The sequence below is a fragment of the Nerophis ophidion genome, linkage group LG06 (genome assembly GCF_033978795.1).
Source record: "Nerophis ophidion isolate RoL-2023_Sa linkage group LG06, RoL_Noph_v1.0, whole genome shotgun sequence".
NCBI classification, from domain to species: Eukaryota; Metazoa; Chordata; class Actinopteri; order Syngnathiformes; family Syngnathidae; genus Nerophis; species Nerophis ophidion.
In genome coordinates, this window is record NC_084616.1 from 45,340,015 (window position 1) to 45,354,409 (window position 14,395).

Consider the following 14,395-nt stretch of genomic DNA (forward strand, 5'->3'; position numbering starts at 1 on the left):
CACGCGGTCGTGGTGCTGGGCGTGCTTGTACATGTGCGTGCGGCCGCAGAACTTGTAGCCGCAGTTCTCGCGCGTGCAGTGGTAGTGCGTCACCTTCAGGGAGAACTGGCAGCCCGAGTCCTTGCAGTTCTCGTACAGGTCGTAGCGGCGGAAGCCTTCCAGCATCATGCCCTCGTCCAGCATCTTGCGTGAGGACGCCGTCTTGCGCCGCTTGCCGAACGGAGACATGTCCTCGATGATCCAGAAGCGCTTCTTGGCTCCGGCGGCGGTGGGGATGGAGATGGTGTTTCCTGGAGAAAGCACATTAAAGTGTAATCAGTTGCTTCTCAAAGTGAAAGCCACAAACTCCATAATCACGCAGCGAGATGTTCCTGTTAATGTCCAACCTTACTCAGCCAGGAGTGCTTCACAGCTGAGTAAGCACGCACGGCCACAAAGTCCTGCTCCTAATTCCCATAATGACTCAAAGAGGAGGCAAAGTGAAAGATTGACTTTGGAACATGACACTTTTACGCCGTGTCTCCTGCCTCCAAACAGAGACAAAGATGCGGGTCTTGACCGACCGTCTTATCCGCGCCCTACTTTACGAGCGGGGCATCCACCTCGGAGTCGCCGCTAATGATGTGATCCCCTATTGCATGATGGGAAACAGTGGGCCTCCATAAAACTTGAGGCGTGATTCGAATAACTGGCTTGTTAATGGATGATGACGATGGTCTGTTTTTTTAAGCACTAAAAGAACGCCTAACACTCTAGAGTTGCAACTATTAATCGATTAGGAAAAAAAAGCTTTGATTTATATTCTGTTGCTTCGATTAATCGTTTCATGAGTATAACTAACAACATATGATAGTTGGAACTTTTAATACACAGATATAATTTCCGCAAGGCCTCTGCAATAGCATCTACTCTCTAAAACAATTAAAAGATAAAAAAAAAAAGCTTTAATTTATATTTTGTTGCTTCGATTAATCGTTTCATGAGTATAACTAATATCTATCTATCTATCTATCCATCTATCCATCTATATATATACATATATATATATATATATATATATATATATATATATATATATATATATATATATATATATATATACAATTTGTCCTGTCCAGCCACTTACACAAATCATATTGTTGACGTAGATGCCCATATTTTCCGTACAGATTTACTTTATAAAAAATAAGGGTTGGATACTATCTTCTTGCCTTATTTTTATTTTGACTTCATCAAATGTTTTGAATTTTTTTTTTTTTTTTTTTTAAGTAATATAGAAATTTATCAGAGCTGTTTATCATGGGACTGGCACTCGATGTTGTTAAAAAAGCATTGATTTTGAAACGAGAATCGATTCTGAATCAAATTATTACCCTCCGAGAAATTAATCGAATCGTGAGGTGCCCAAATATTCACTCCCTGTATGTAATGGCTAGATGTCCCAATACTTTAGTCCAAGCCATCCATGCTGTACTATAGACAAGAGTGAGTTGATCTTGCTGGAAAAGCCTATTCATGATGTGGTCTTTGCATGAAAGTACATAGAAATGTTAACAGCACAGGACTCAATCGAGATTGACAGCTGCAGTGTTTGGGGATGTAAGTACCTGCAGCATCCTGCACTATAGGGACGTCATTTTTAACCGGAGACGGAGTGGCAATGATGGGGCTGAAAGCTGGTGTGTTGGTTGGCATGACAACACTCCGAGTGGCTCCCAGAGAGGTGCTGAGCAGAGAGTATGACAGACAGGATGGAGCGAGGAGGTAAGGGAGCGAGGGCAGGGGATGTCGGAGGAGAGCGGGAGATAAGGATGAGGCCTGGGCCTGGAGGCCGGCCTGAGGAACGGAAAGAGGAGGAGGTGGAAGCTGCGGTGGAGGAGGAGGAGGAGCTGGAGGAGGTGAGGAAGGAGGTGCGTTTTGAGGAGTGTCAGCAGGGGTGGTGGGAGCAGAGTTGGTGGAGGGGTAGCCTTGTCCTGGAAAGACAGGGTGAGTAAAGAGGGTGAAGGGAGGACAGGAGGAAGGGGAGGAAACGCACACACACACACACACACACATAGAGGGATGGGGGGTAAAAAGGGAAGACAAAGATAAGAGAATGAAACAAAATGAGACCTATTGAAGACAAGTAAGGCAGAAAAACAATGATGATAGAGAAAGCACCCCACAGAGAATTGTGAACTTGTTTGACTAAAAGTGTAGAAAAAGTGGCCAAAAAGTCACAATGCCAAACATTTTTCTTTATGCTTCATGATGATGACCAAGCAGAAATTATCCGTAACTCAACACTGTTGCCATGGCGGTGATTCTATGTTATGATATCATGCTGGTGATAAGGAGTGTGGCATGACAATGCATGTTTCCATGCGTCTCACCTGCTGGGGAGCCCTCGTTGCCCAGGGGGGTGCTGGTGCAGCTGCGGTCCTGGTTGGAGGACTCGGATGAGATCCCCAAAGGGCTTCCCCCGCCTCCCATGTAGTCCACGTAATCATCTGCATCGTCTAAGGTGGCGGAGGAGTAGCTGGAAGTGATGTCAGAGTGGGCTCCCATGGGCCCCGGCATCATGCCGTGCATCTCATCTGTCCTCTGGCCGAGTGGCATCACCTGCAAGGACGGCATTTTTACCACGGTACTTAAAGGCCTACTGAAACCCACTACTACCCACCACGCAGTCTGATAGTTTATATATCAATGATGAAATATGAACATTGCAACACATGCCAATACGGCCTTTTTAGTTTACTAAATTACAATTTTAAATTTCCCTGGGACTTTTTTCTCGAAAACGTCATGTAATGATGACGTGTACGCAAGACGTCACGGGTTTTTAGGAAGTATGAGCGCTGCACACACACACAGCTAAAAGTCGTCTGCTTTAACGGCATAATTATACGGTATTTTGGAAATCCGTGTTGCTGAATCTTTTGCAATTTGTTCAATTAATATTGGAGAAGTCACAGTAGAAAGATGGAGTTGGGAAGCTCTAGCCTTCAGCCACACAAACACATGGTGATTCCTTGTTTAAAATTCCTGGAGGTGAAACATTCCTATGGATCAGAGCGCGGTCAAACAGACATGAATCAAGACGGAAGTGTCAACCAGCTGGTTTCGGTGATAAAATTGTGGTTAAAAAGTCTGTTCTTACCGGAGAAAAGCTGAGCTTGCGCCGTCCATAAAGCTGCCGTAGACTCTCCTGAGACACTGCGCGTCAGCACACTCGTGGAGACACCCTTCCGACTATCAAGTACTATTTAACTCACTAAAAGGTAAGGGATTTCCCAGAATTAACCTAGTAAATGTGTTTAAAAACATCGGAATCCGTCCCAATGCAATCGCGTTTTTTTTTTTTTTCTAGCCCGTCGCTATCAATATCCTCAAACACGAATCTTTCATCATCGCTCAAATTAATGGGAAATTGTCGTTTTCTCGGTCGTAATAGCAATTTTTGTTGGAGGCTCCCATTAAAATCAATGTGAATATGTGAGGAGCCATCAACATGTGACGTTATCGTCTGCGACTTCCGGTAGAGGCAGGGCTTTTCTGTTGACACCGAAAGTTGCAAACTTTATCGTAGATGTTCTCTACTAAATCCTTTCAGCAAAAATATGGCAATATCGTGAAATGATCAAGTATGACACATAGAATGGACCTGCTATCCCCGTTTAAATAAGAAAATCTAATTTCAGTAGGACTTTAATGCAGGTGTTGCCTTTTGTCGCACGGTCAAATATTTCTTCATGCTGCACAGGTGTTTGTGCCGTTAGGTGAGGAGAAGAAGATACAAAACCAGAAAAGACTCAATTAAATCACAGGTGCTCATATTCAAGGCCCGGGGGCCAAACGTGGGCAGCGTCATCATTTTATGAGGCCCATAAAAGCTTGGAAATAACATGTCAATAAAGCACTTCATCTTTCTCACTAAACTTATTCTTTCATTCAATTTTGACAGAAAAACTGCATGTAGTGCATGCAACTGCACGTCTTAAAAACTTTAATATTATCTAGAAATGCAAAAAACCTCACACTATCATATATTCCAAACATCTTGGGGATAATTAGATATCTGCTTGTCATCCTGACTTATGATTTCAAATTAAGTTATTCATCAATTTGTATATATTTAGTTTGTTATAATGTTATGAGGTTATTATACATTAATATTTATACTTTTGCACTGTTAGTAAGAGCGATGTGGCCCTCAATGAGGGAGCCACAGACACACTCAAATATCATGAGTGTTTTTGGTCTGTTCTGTGTGGAGCTGTCACTTATGAGATAAAAATAATAACAATTATAAAAAAATACCCTTATTCTAATTTATAATCTGCATACACGGCTTACCTGTAAACTAGCAAAACATTTTTTTATTTACGTTTTTTTTTACATTTATTAATAAATAAAATCTATTTTCTAACACATGATTTACAATTGTACTTTTTTCCATTTTGTATCATTTTGATGTATTTGTTCATGTTTGTCATTTCTTTTAATCTAATTTTCTACATATTATATATCTAGATATTTGAAAAAAAACTAACTTAAAAACTGTATAAATTGGAAAAACTTTTAATTCAAAGTAAACAATTATGAACACTTTAGACACCTCTTAAATGTATATACTGCACATATTGTTTTAGTTGCGCAACACTGAAATCCTTTTGGGACGGAGTACACTCAGATACGTTCAAAGTACTTACAAGTGAGATTAATGAATACGGACGGAGGATCATTTTTGGCTGAGGTGCTTTTTACGGCTCCTAGAAAAAAAGCTATCACAAGATCACTGATAAAAAACTCCAACCTCCTATTTGGAATCGGTGGCACATTATGAAGGAAATATGGACAATGGAACACATGACTCATGAACGGCATTACATTTGAGTGAAAGATTGGTTAAAGAAAAGATTGCTGAAGTGGATGATTCATTTCGAAAAAAAAAAATACTGTATATGTTAATCATGGAAGCACCTTTGTGATGATACCACTGAAAAAAAAAATAGAATGTTTTCACAACCCTATTTTGCTGTTTGTTTATTATTTTTATTTGTTGTTGTTGTTGGTTTTTTACACAATACAATTGTGGTTATTTATTTCTCATAAGGTTTGCACTAATTTAACTAAGATATTTATGCTTTTATCACATACTATGAATCAGGGGTGTCAAACGTACAGCCTGAGGGCCGGATCAAGCCCGCCAACAGGTTTTGTCCGGCCCACGGGAGGAGTTTGCTAAGTATAAAAATGAACCTGAAATGTTTGAATGACAGAAACAGCTGTTCTAAATGTGTCCACTGCATGTCGCAGTGGCAATTTTTTTATATCTTTGCAGATGATGCTAAATATGTACAAAATAAACCACATGTTAGTACATCAGTCGAGGAAAATTATCAAACTATATAAATAACATCCGATAATTTGATTTTGATATCATTTTTTTTATATAAATTGAAAATTAACATCAAGGAGTTGACTGATTAACATTATCACATAATAAATGGGTTATAAATGGGTTGTACTTGTATAGCGCTTTTCTACCTTCAAGGTACTCAAAGCGCTTTGACACTACAATAATAATAATATAATGTAATCAGAAAGTATAAATAACGACAAATAAAGATAGAATACCATTAACCGCAACATGTAAGTGTGAAAAAACCCCAACTTCATTATGATTTGTACAATTTCAAAATGTGTTTGTTCTATTTAAAAAAATATATATATATACAAACCTGAAATTGTCTTTATTTTTAAGTTATCGTGCTGTGATTATACCAGTCTGGCCCACTTGGGAGTAAATTTTTCTCCATGTGGCTCCAGATCTAAAATGAGTTTGACACCTCTGCTCTAAATATTCCAATAAAAAAAAAAAAGTAAAATAAAAAGTAAAAAAAAAAAAAATTATACATATATATATATATATATATATATATATATATATATATATATAATATTTTTTTTTTTTTACTTTTTATTTTACTTATTTTATATATATATATATATATATGTATATATGTATATATATATATATATATATATATATATATATATATATATATATATATATATATATATAATTAGTTATCCATCCATCCATTTTCTACCGCTTATTCCCTTTTGGGGTCGCGGGGGGTGCTGGCGCCTATCTCAGCTACAATCGGGCGGAAGGCGGGGTACACCCTTTGTAGTTCTGTCTCTCTCTTAAGGTTTGCACTATTTCAACAGACATCTTCATATTTCTATTACGTCTTTGTGTATTATGTATATTTGAATATTTGTTCCCTCTGATATATCCAATAAAAACTGTAAAATTATGTATTTATTCATGTGTCATGTTCTAATGATGGTCTTCATTATTTACCCCTTCCCCCCAGATTGTAAATAATGTAAATAATTCAATGTATATACTTTGATGATTGACTTGTGTATTGACTGCATTATGCTGATAGTATATATTTGTACCGTGAATTGATTAACGTGGACCCCGACTTAAATAAGTTAAAAAAGTTATTGGGGGGTTACCATTTAGTGGTCAATTGCACGGAATATGTACTGTACTGTGCAATCTACTAATAAAAGTTTTAATCAATCAATCAAACAAAAACCTCCGTTCTGAAAGCATGTTAGCACAAAGCAGCGAATTAGGAGTAAAAACTAGTTTTGAACACTTATTTTCAACACATAAAAACGCCTATTAAAGAGTGTCTGTGAGGCACTTGGCACTTGATGCACTTCACATATTTTTGCGTAATTACCACCTCGTGAAAGTCACATTGTGTCTCATTCTACCTGGGACGGGACTCGATCAAAATTCTTGCCGAGCATCCGCCTCATGTGTTTGCGTGCGTGCGAGGTCATCTGGTGCTTGAGCAGGAAGGAGAACTGGCAGCCCTCGCGGATGCAGTGAAAGTGGCTGTTGACTTGGTTATATTTACAACCTGGCAATACACACAAAAACAACAGCAGTCGTAAACATGTTCCAAAGAGTATTGTGCTAAAAGGCCAAATATTACGAGTGTGACACGGGTCCCTTTGATTAGATCAGGCAAAGTGCAATATTTGTACTTTTTTTTTTTTTTAATACCATGATAAAGCTGTGACACGTAGGAGGAATATTAGATCACCGGAGTGTCACACTGAGCAAGTCAGGGCTTCTATGCACTAAACCTGTGGAGCTCTTTTATTACACTGACATGCTTTATTCAATTAGACATAAATAAATTCTCATTTTGGGTGGGCCAATAATGCACACACACACGCCCCTGCGAGCCAAAGTAAATACACAATTATTGCCGTATTAAATTCATTTTTCCAAGTGTCTCCATTGTTGTTTGCGCTTTTGTTCCCTTTCCTGAACCGCAGCCTGCGACATCTTCCGCTCTTTCCCCCTGTTTTTAGGCCCTAATTGCTTTATGAATTCAAATTAAATGAATGTTCCATTTTGTGCCGCTTAATCAAATACTCTTATATAAAAGGCAGGCAGGAATAATTGAGTAACATGCTGGGCAGGTGCTAGCATGTCAGTAACCATGGCACCCGGGTTTGAGGGCAGCGTACGCGTGTGTCACCAAACAGCGCACACACGCACACACACAGTGTTTTAAAAGTTGAGCAAATAACAGCAAACCCCCCCCCCCCCCATGCCTTTTGTGACATAGAAGCCAGGTAACATCATCAGTTTAATGCGGCTGCCATGGATACTGGCAAGCCATCAATTCTTTATGACGGGAGTGTTAGCCATGTTAATCCTCTCTGTTCCCCTCCAACACACCCCAGCTCAAACAATACACTTGGCAGATCAGGCTGGGGACAAAAAACAGCTGTTTAGGGCTTGTTTTTGTTTGCTTTGTCTCGGCGTGGTGAAAAGCTTGTGTAACTGCGGGGAGGAAAAAAAAAAAAAAAGAAAAGTACGACAAAACAGATCACTTTTAATTCATTTGTGCGCGATGGCAGCGGCGGCTGTGAGGCGCAGCTTCCCAGCACAAACAGGCTAAACCAGACAAGCCGGTTAATTAACAAACACAAACCTAATTGCTCATTTCTGACAGGGGCAAAAAAAAAAAAAAAGGAAGAGGAAAACAACGCCGGATGCCCACTGATGTTATTGCTGCTACAGTTGGACCACCTCGGGGAGCTGAGGTGTCTTTGTGAGGAAGACAAATAAAGCGGAGAAGACCCTCCTTGTTGTAGAAACACTTCCCTGACATCGTTGACGATTGGACACGCCAAGCAGAAAAGCAAGGCCGAGTCATTCGGAATTTGGTTCACTTTTTCAGGAAAAAAACATTTTTATCATGCATATTGTGCAGCGTATCGAGCATCACGGGACACATTATCTGCCGGGTTTTGCATTTTCTTCAGCTTGTCAGAAGAGAAGTTACATTAAAGATCACCTATGATGATTTCTTGTCTTTTCCGACTTAAAGACGCTGCAAAGTTGGATACTCATACTCGTGTTAATTATTGTGCAGACATATGGGGAAATACACATCACAGCAACATAATGCTTTTATTTCTTTTACAGAAAAGAGCAATTTGTATTATTTTTAAAGTAAAGATATAGAGACCATGGAAATCCACTCTAAATTAGTCCAGGATTAGAGATGTCTGATAATGGCTTTTTTGACGATATATTCCGATATTGTCCAACTCTAAATTACCAATTCCGATATCAACCAATACCGGTATATACAGTGGGTCAAAAAAGTATTTAGTCAGCCACCGATTGTGCAAGTTCTCCCACTTAAAATGATGACAGAGGTCTGTAATTTTCATCATAGGTACACACATATATCGATGCCAACATTTGCACACTGTTAAGCTTACGAATATTACCCGGCCCGATCGGTTTGGAAAGTTCCGCAACCCAGCCCATGCACCCTGCCCCCCCCAACAAGTTTGAAAACAAACAAAAAAAGATCCTTTTATCAACAGAACGTCAACAATGCAAAAATATCATCCATTTTTAAAATAATTTTGTTCATGAACAGATCTCCTATGCACGTCTGTGCGAGTGAAACAGAGGCCAGTAGAGATGTCTGATAATGGCTTTTTTGCCAGTATTCCGATATTGTTCAACTTTTAATTACCGATTCCGATATCAACCGATACCGATATACAGTGGGGCAAAAAAGTATTTAGTCAGCCACCGATTGTGCAAGTTCTCCCACTTAGAATGATGACAGAGGTCTGTAATTTTCATCATAGGTACACTTCAACTGTGAGAGACAGAATGTGAAAAAAAATCCAGGAATTCACATTGTAAGAATTTTAAAGTATTTATTTGTAAATTATGTTGGAAAATAAGTAAGGGATTGCTTTGGGGCTGTTTTTCTCCTAAGGGGACAGGACGATTAATCCGTGTTAAGGAAAGAATGAATGGGGCCATGTATCGTGAGATTTTGAGCCAAAACTTCCTTCCATCAGTGAGAGCTTTGAATGGTTGACCAAATACTTATTTTCCACTGCTCACATAATATCCACGACTTTTCACACACACAAGAGAATGCAAATCATACTTGGTCAACAGCCATACAGGTCACACGGAAGGTGGCCGTATAAACAACTGTAACACTGTTACAAATATGCGCCACACTGTGAACCCACACCAAACAAGAATGACAAACACATTTCGGGAGAACATCCGCACCGTAACACAACACAAACACAACAGAACAAATACCCAGAACACCTTGCAGCACTAACTCTTCCGGGATGCTACAAAATACACCCATGCTTCCCCCTACCTTCCTTCACCTAAAAAAAAACCCCGCCCATCTTAACTTCCTCATGCTCTCTCAGGGAGAGCATGTCCCAAATTCCAAGCTGCCGTTTTGGGGCATGTTAAAAAAACAAAATGCACTTTGTGACTTCAATAATAAATATGGCAGTGCCATGTTGGGACTTTTTTCCATAACTTGGGTTGATTTATTTTGGAAAACCTTGTTACATTGTTTAATGCAGTGCTTCTCAAACTTTTTTTGTCATCCCCCACTTTGGACAAGGGGGAGTTTTCAAGCCCCACCTGCCCCCATCGCCACAACAGAACGCTAATGCCAAGCTTAACATTTTCAAATTTATTGAACATCAAGTAACATTCAAGTCAGGGTTTCCCACACATTCATTTATTTGTGGGGGCTCGCCACGAAAGAATTACGGCCGCCACAAATAAAAAATAAAAACATTTTTCGGCTTTTGACTCGCTTGACCGCTCATAAAAGCAGTGGGACTCTGTCTGTGAATGGAGCTTGTAGTTACATATTATATAAATATGTAAATATGATATAAATATGTATATAAATATGTACATAAAGTGTTGTAATTATATTCCAACTCCGCGTTCTTCTTGGTCATTGCCGCCGCAAGAATATAATAATAAAAAAATGTTTTTAAGTGAAATTCCCTACGGTTCCTCGCGCCCCACCTGTCATGTCTCTATTCCCCACAGGTGGGGCCCACCCCACACTTTGAGAAACGCTGGTTTAATGCATCCAGCGGGGCATCACAACAAAATTATGCATAATAATGTGTTAAATCCACCACTGTATATATCGTATCAGTTGATATCGTAATCGGTAAACAAGAGTTAGACAATATCGGAATATCGGATATCGGCAAAAAAGCCATTATCGGAAATCTGTAGTTAAAATATATCGAGATATACTTTTTTGTCCATATTGCATGAGGTGCTTTTGCGACACAAGGCGCCTTCACATCACGCCCTAATTAGTCGTCATTGTTGGAGATACTTTCTTACCCAGCCGTCCGCACTCCTCCCGCTTAGTGAAGTATTTAAAGCCGTTGGCGGCGCGGCGCTCGGCCTTCTCGTGCTTCTTGACGTGCCACGGCAGCTTGGTGGTGATGTTGGTGACGAAGTAGCAGCCGGGCCGCAGACAGTGATAGTGGCCCCGCATTCGGAACTCGCAGTGCTGCAAGGAGGACACCAACAAGACGTTCCATCGACGTTGTTGACAGACAAAATACGAGATGATGAAAGAAATGAGGATGATGTCATCTAATATGCACCTCCCAGTCCCTGCACTGCAAAAACTGGAATCTAAGTAAGATTAAATATCTCAAATAAGGGTGATATTTGCCCTTTTTCTGTCTGATAAGATAATTCTTCTCACTAAGCAGATTTTATGTTAGTGTTTTACTTGTTTTAAGGGTTTCGGTCCTAAATGATCTCATTAAGATATTACAGCTTGTTGCTGAGATGTTATGACCTATATCAGTGGTTCTGAAATCGGGGTAGACGTACCCCTGGGGGCACTTGAAGGTATGCCAAGTGGTACGTGAGATTTTTTTTAAATATTCTAAAAAATAGCAACAATTCAAATATCCTTTATAAATATATTTGTTGAAACTTACTTCAACAAAATATGAATGTAAGTTCGAAAACTGTGAAAAGAAATGCAACAATGCAATATTCAGTGTTGACAGCTAGATTTTTTGTGGACATGTTCCATAAATATTGATGGTAAATATTTATTCTTTTGTGAAGAAATTTTTAGAGTTAAGTTCATGAATCCAGTGGATCTCTATTACAATCCCCAAAGAGGGCACTTTAAGTCAATTACTTCTATGTGTAGAAAACTTTATTTATAATTGAATCACTTGTTTATTTTTCAACAAGTTTTTAGTTATTTTTATATCTTGTTTTCCAAACAGGTCAAGAAAGACCACTACAAATGAGCAATATTTTGCACTGTTGTACGATTTAATAAATCAGAAACTGATGACATAGTGCTGTATTTTACTTCTTTATCTCTTTTTTTCAACCAAAAATGCTTTTCTCTGATTAGGGGGTACTTGAATAAAAAAAATGTTCACAGGAGGTACATCACTGAAAAAAGGTTGAGAACCACTGACCTATATTGAGTAAAACATGCTTGAAACTAGAATGTCAACTGTAACAAAGCTGTGTCATCAACACTCAAAAGTATAAAACAATCTTTTTTAAAGTAATAATTTATTACTTCAAGCATTAAAAAAAAACAAACATGATGCCGAGCACACATCATTATGTCTAGATAATGGCACTAGCATTTACTTAATTTATGAATTTTTTGTCAACATATTGAGCAAAAATGTATCTTTTTTTTCACCAAGTGTGGTTGTTATTAGTGAGAATATACTTATTTTAAGGTATTTTTGGGTTCATTCAGGTTAGCTAATTTGACTTGTTTTGGAAAGTCTCAACAAGCCAAATTTTCTTGTTGTATTGGCAGATAATTTTGCTTAGTTCAAATAAAATACCCCTAAATTTGGTATTTTTTTCTTCTTGTTTTCTGAATACTGACTTTTTGCAGTGTAGGGGACCGATTTGTGCAGTGTCTGTGATGTATTAACCAGTCCTCTTTCTCTAACATTGATAATGATGACCCCCAGGGTCATGCCCACCATCTAAGTTTTCTTGTTATTAGTGAGAATATTCTTATTTTAAGGTATTTTTGGGTTCATTGAGGTTAGCTAATTTTACTTGTTTTGGAAAGTCTCAACAAGCCAAATTTTCTTGTTGTATTGGCAGATAATTTTGCCTAGTTAGAATAAAATACCCCTAAATTTGGTATTTTTTTCTTCTTGTTTTTGAACACTGACTTTTTGCAGTGTAGGGGGCCGATTTGTGCAGTATTTGTGATGTATTAACCAGTCCTCTCTCTAATATTGATAATGATGACCCCCAGGGTCATGCCCACCATCTAAGAAAAGGCCATTGTGTTTCCAAGCCCCCCCCTCTCGAACATGTCTGCACACCACCATCTGTTGGTGAGTGCCACATCCCAAAGGACTGAGCCAAATAAGATTTGCTGAGTTCAGGAGATGGAGGCCAAAGGGAGGAGGGATGGAGGACAGAGAGGCGCTGAGAACGGGGGTGATTTTCGACACATTAATGAATTCATTTAAACGCTTTTCCAAATATGGGCTCATGAGAGCAGGCAGCGGGCTGCCTTTTAGGTTTCATTTGCCCAGCATTCCCCTGATTTTTGCCCTATTGCAGACAGCCTTGTTTACCGAGCCAGTGACAATGATTTATTGGGTAATATCAGCTAAATTGGCCTTTTCTGAGAGGAGAATGCAGCAGTCAAAATGACATTATTGACATATAAACAGGCATTACTGGGGTGACTAGACTGCCTTTTTCGGCAGAGATGGAAGACGCTAAGCAGCGTTTGTGAAAGCCTTGAGTCAAATCACCTCAAATGGTGCTGTAATAGGCAGCATGTTTCACGCTCGGTAGGAGAGGGGCTCAGTGACAGCAGGTATCACGGCGGTGCACTCACCTGGTTGGGACACAGACACTGCAGGGAGTAGTAAGAGAACTGGTCCCGGACGTTGACCAGGTTGTTGTTGGGGTTGATGTGGTCCAAGCAGTGGGACTCGGCCTTGCCAGAGGTCTTGCACACGTACTTGCAATTTCCAAACAAACAGTGGAAGTGGAACTTGTTGGAGTATTTACAGTCCGTTGCCAGACACGGATCACTGGATGAATGAAACATACAGAGAGGAGTTAGGAAAAACAATCCATTTGAATTTGTGGGAAATAGATCTCCTGATAATTAAGTAGGATTTTGCACAACCTTATATTCACTTTGCACGTTAATATTTGATGTTCAAACTCATAAACTTTATTTTTCTTTGCAAATAATAATTAACTTAGAATTTCATGGCTGCAACATGTGACAAAGTAGTTGGGAAAGGGTGGTGTTCAACTCTGTGTTACATCACATTTTCTTTTAACAACACTCAATAAATGTTTGGAAACTGATTGTTGAAGCTTTGAAAGTGGAAGTCTTTCCCATTTTTGTTTTATGTAGAGCTTCAGTCGTTCAACAGCTGTCGTATTTTATGCTTTATAATGCGCCACACATTTTTGATGGGGGACAGGTCTGGACTGCAGGCGGGCCAGGAAAGTACCCGCACTCTTTTACTACGAAACCACGCTGTTGTAACTCATGGCTTGGCATTGTGTTGCTGAAATAGGCAGGGGCTTACCATAACAAAGTGGAGACATAAACTCTGTTATCAAACTAATACATGAAAAAAAAGGTGATATCCACATATTTAGAAATATTATTGTAGGCACATTTATGGTAAAATATATATTTTTTAATAATTAAACCAGTTGCTGCATGACAAGTGATTGGAAAGCAAAGGTGGCATACTATATTAGCTAAATAACTAGCATAAAATGTTAGCATGCTGGTATAAGCGATGTTAGCATACTTCTAAAAAGGGGGCATGTATCAAAATCAAGGAATTTATGCTTAAAAAAACACATTTAGCTAAAAAGCTAGCATAAAACATTAGCATGGTAACGTCGGCATGCTAGCACGTGACCGGAGAAGATATTTGTAGGTGTAAACAAACAAAATTATATAAAAGGCCAGAATAAAATGTT

At 39.0% G+C, this 14,395-nt stretch overlaps 1 protein-coding gene across 4 annotated transcripts in view; it reads right to left on the reverse strand.

Annotated features, from left to right (window-relative positions):
- Positions 1-14,395, reverse strand: part of casz1 (castor zinc finger 1) — a 181,905-nt gene that overhangs the window by 1,728 nt on the left and 165,782 nt on the right. For 3 of the 4 annotated variants that reach the window (XM_061903882.1, XM_061903880.1, XM_061903881.1), the window contains exons 14-19: positions 13,278-13,476; positions 10,751-10,922; positions 6,784-6,932; positions 2,373-2,601; positions 1,608-1,973; positions 1-290 (exon numbers count right to left, since the gene is read on the reverse strand). The exon at positions 1-290 is cut by the window's left edge and continues 1,728 nt beyond it. In XM_061903882.1, coding sequence (XP_061759866.1) covers positions 1-290; positions 1,608-1,973; positions 2,373-2,601; positions 6,784-6,932; positions 10,751-10,922; positions 13,278-13,476 — 1,405 coding nt within the window. The remainder of the gene's footprint in view (positions 291-1,607; positions 1,974-2,372; positions 2,602-6,783; positions 6,933-10,750; positions 10,923-13,277; positions 13,477-14,395) is intronic. The other variant, XM_061903883.1, reaches the window with a different exon arrangement.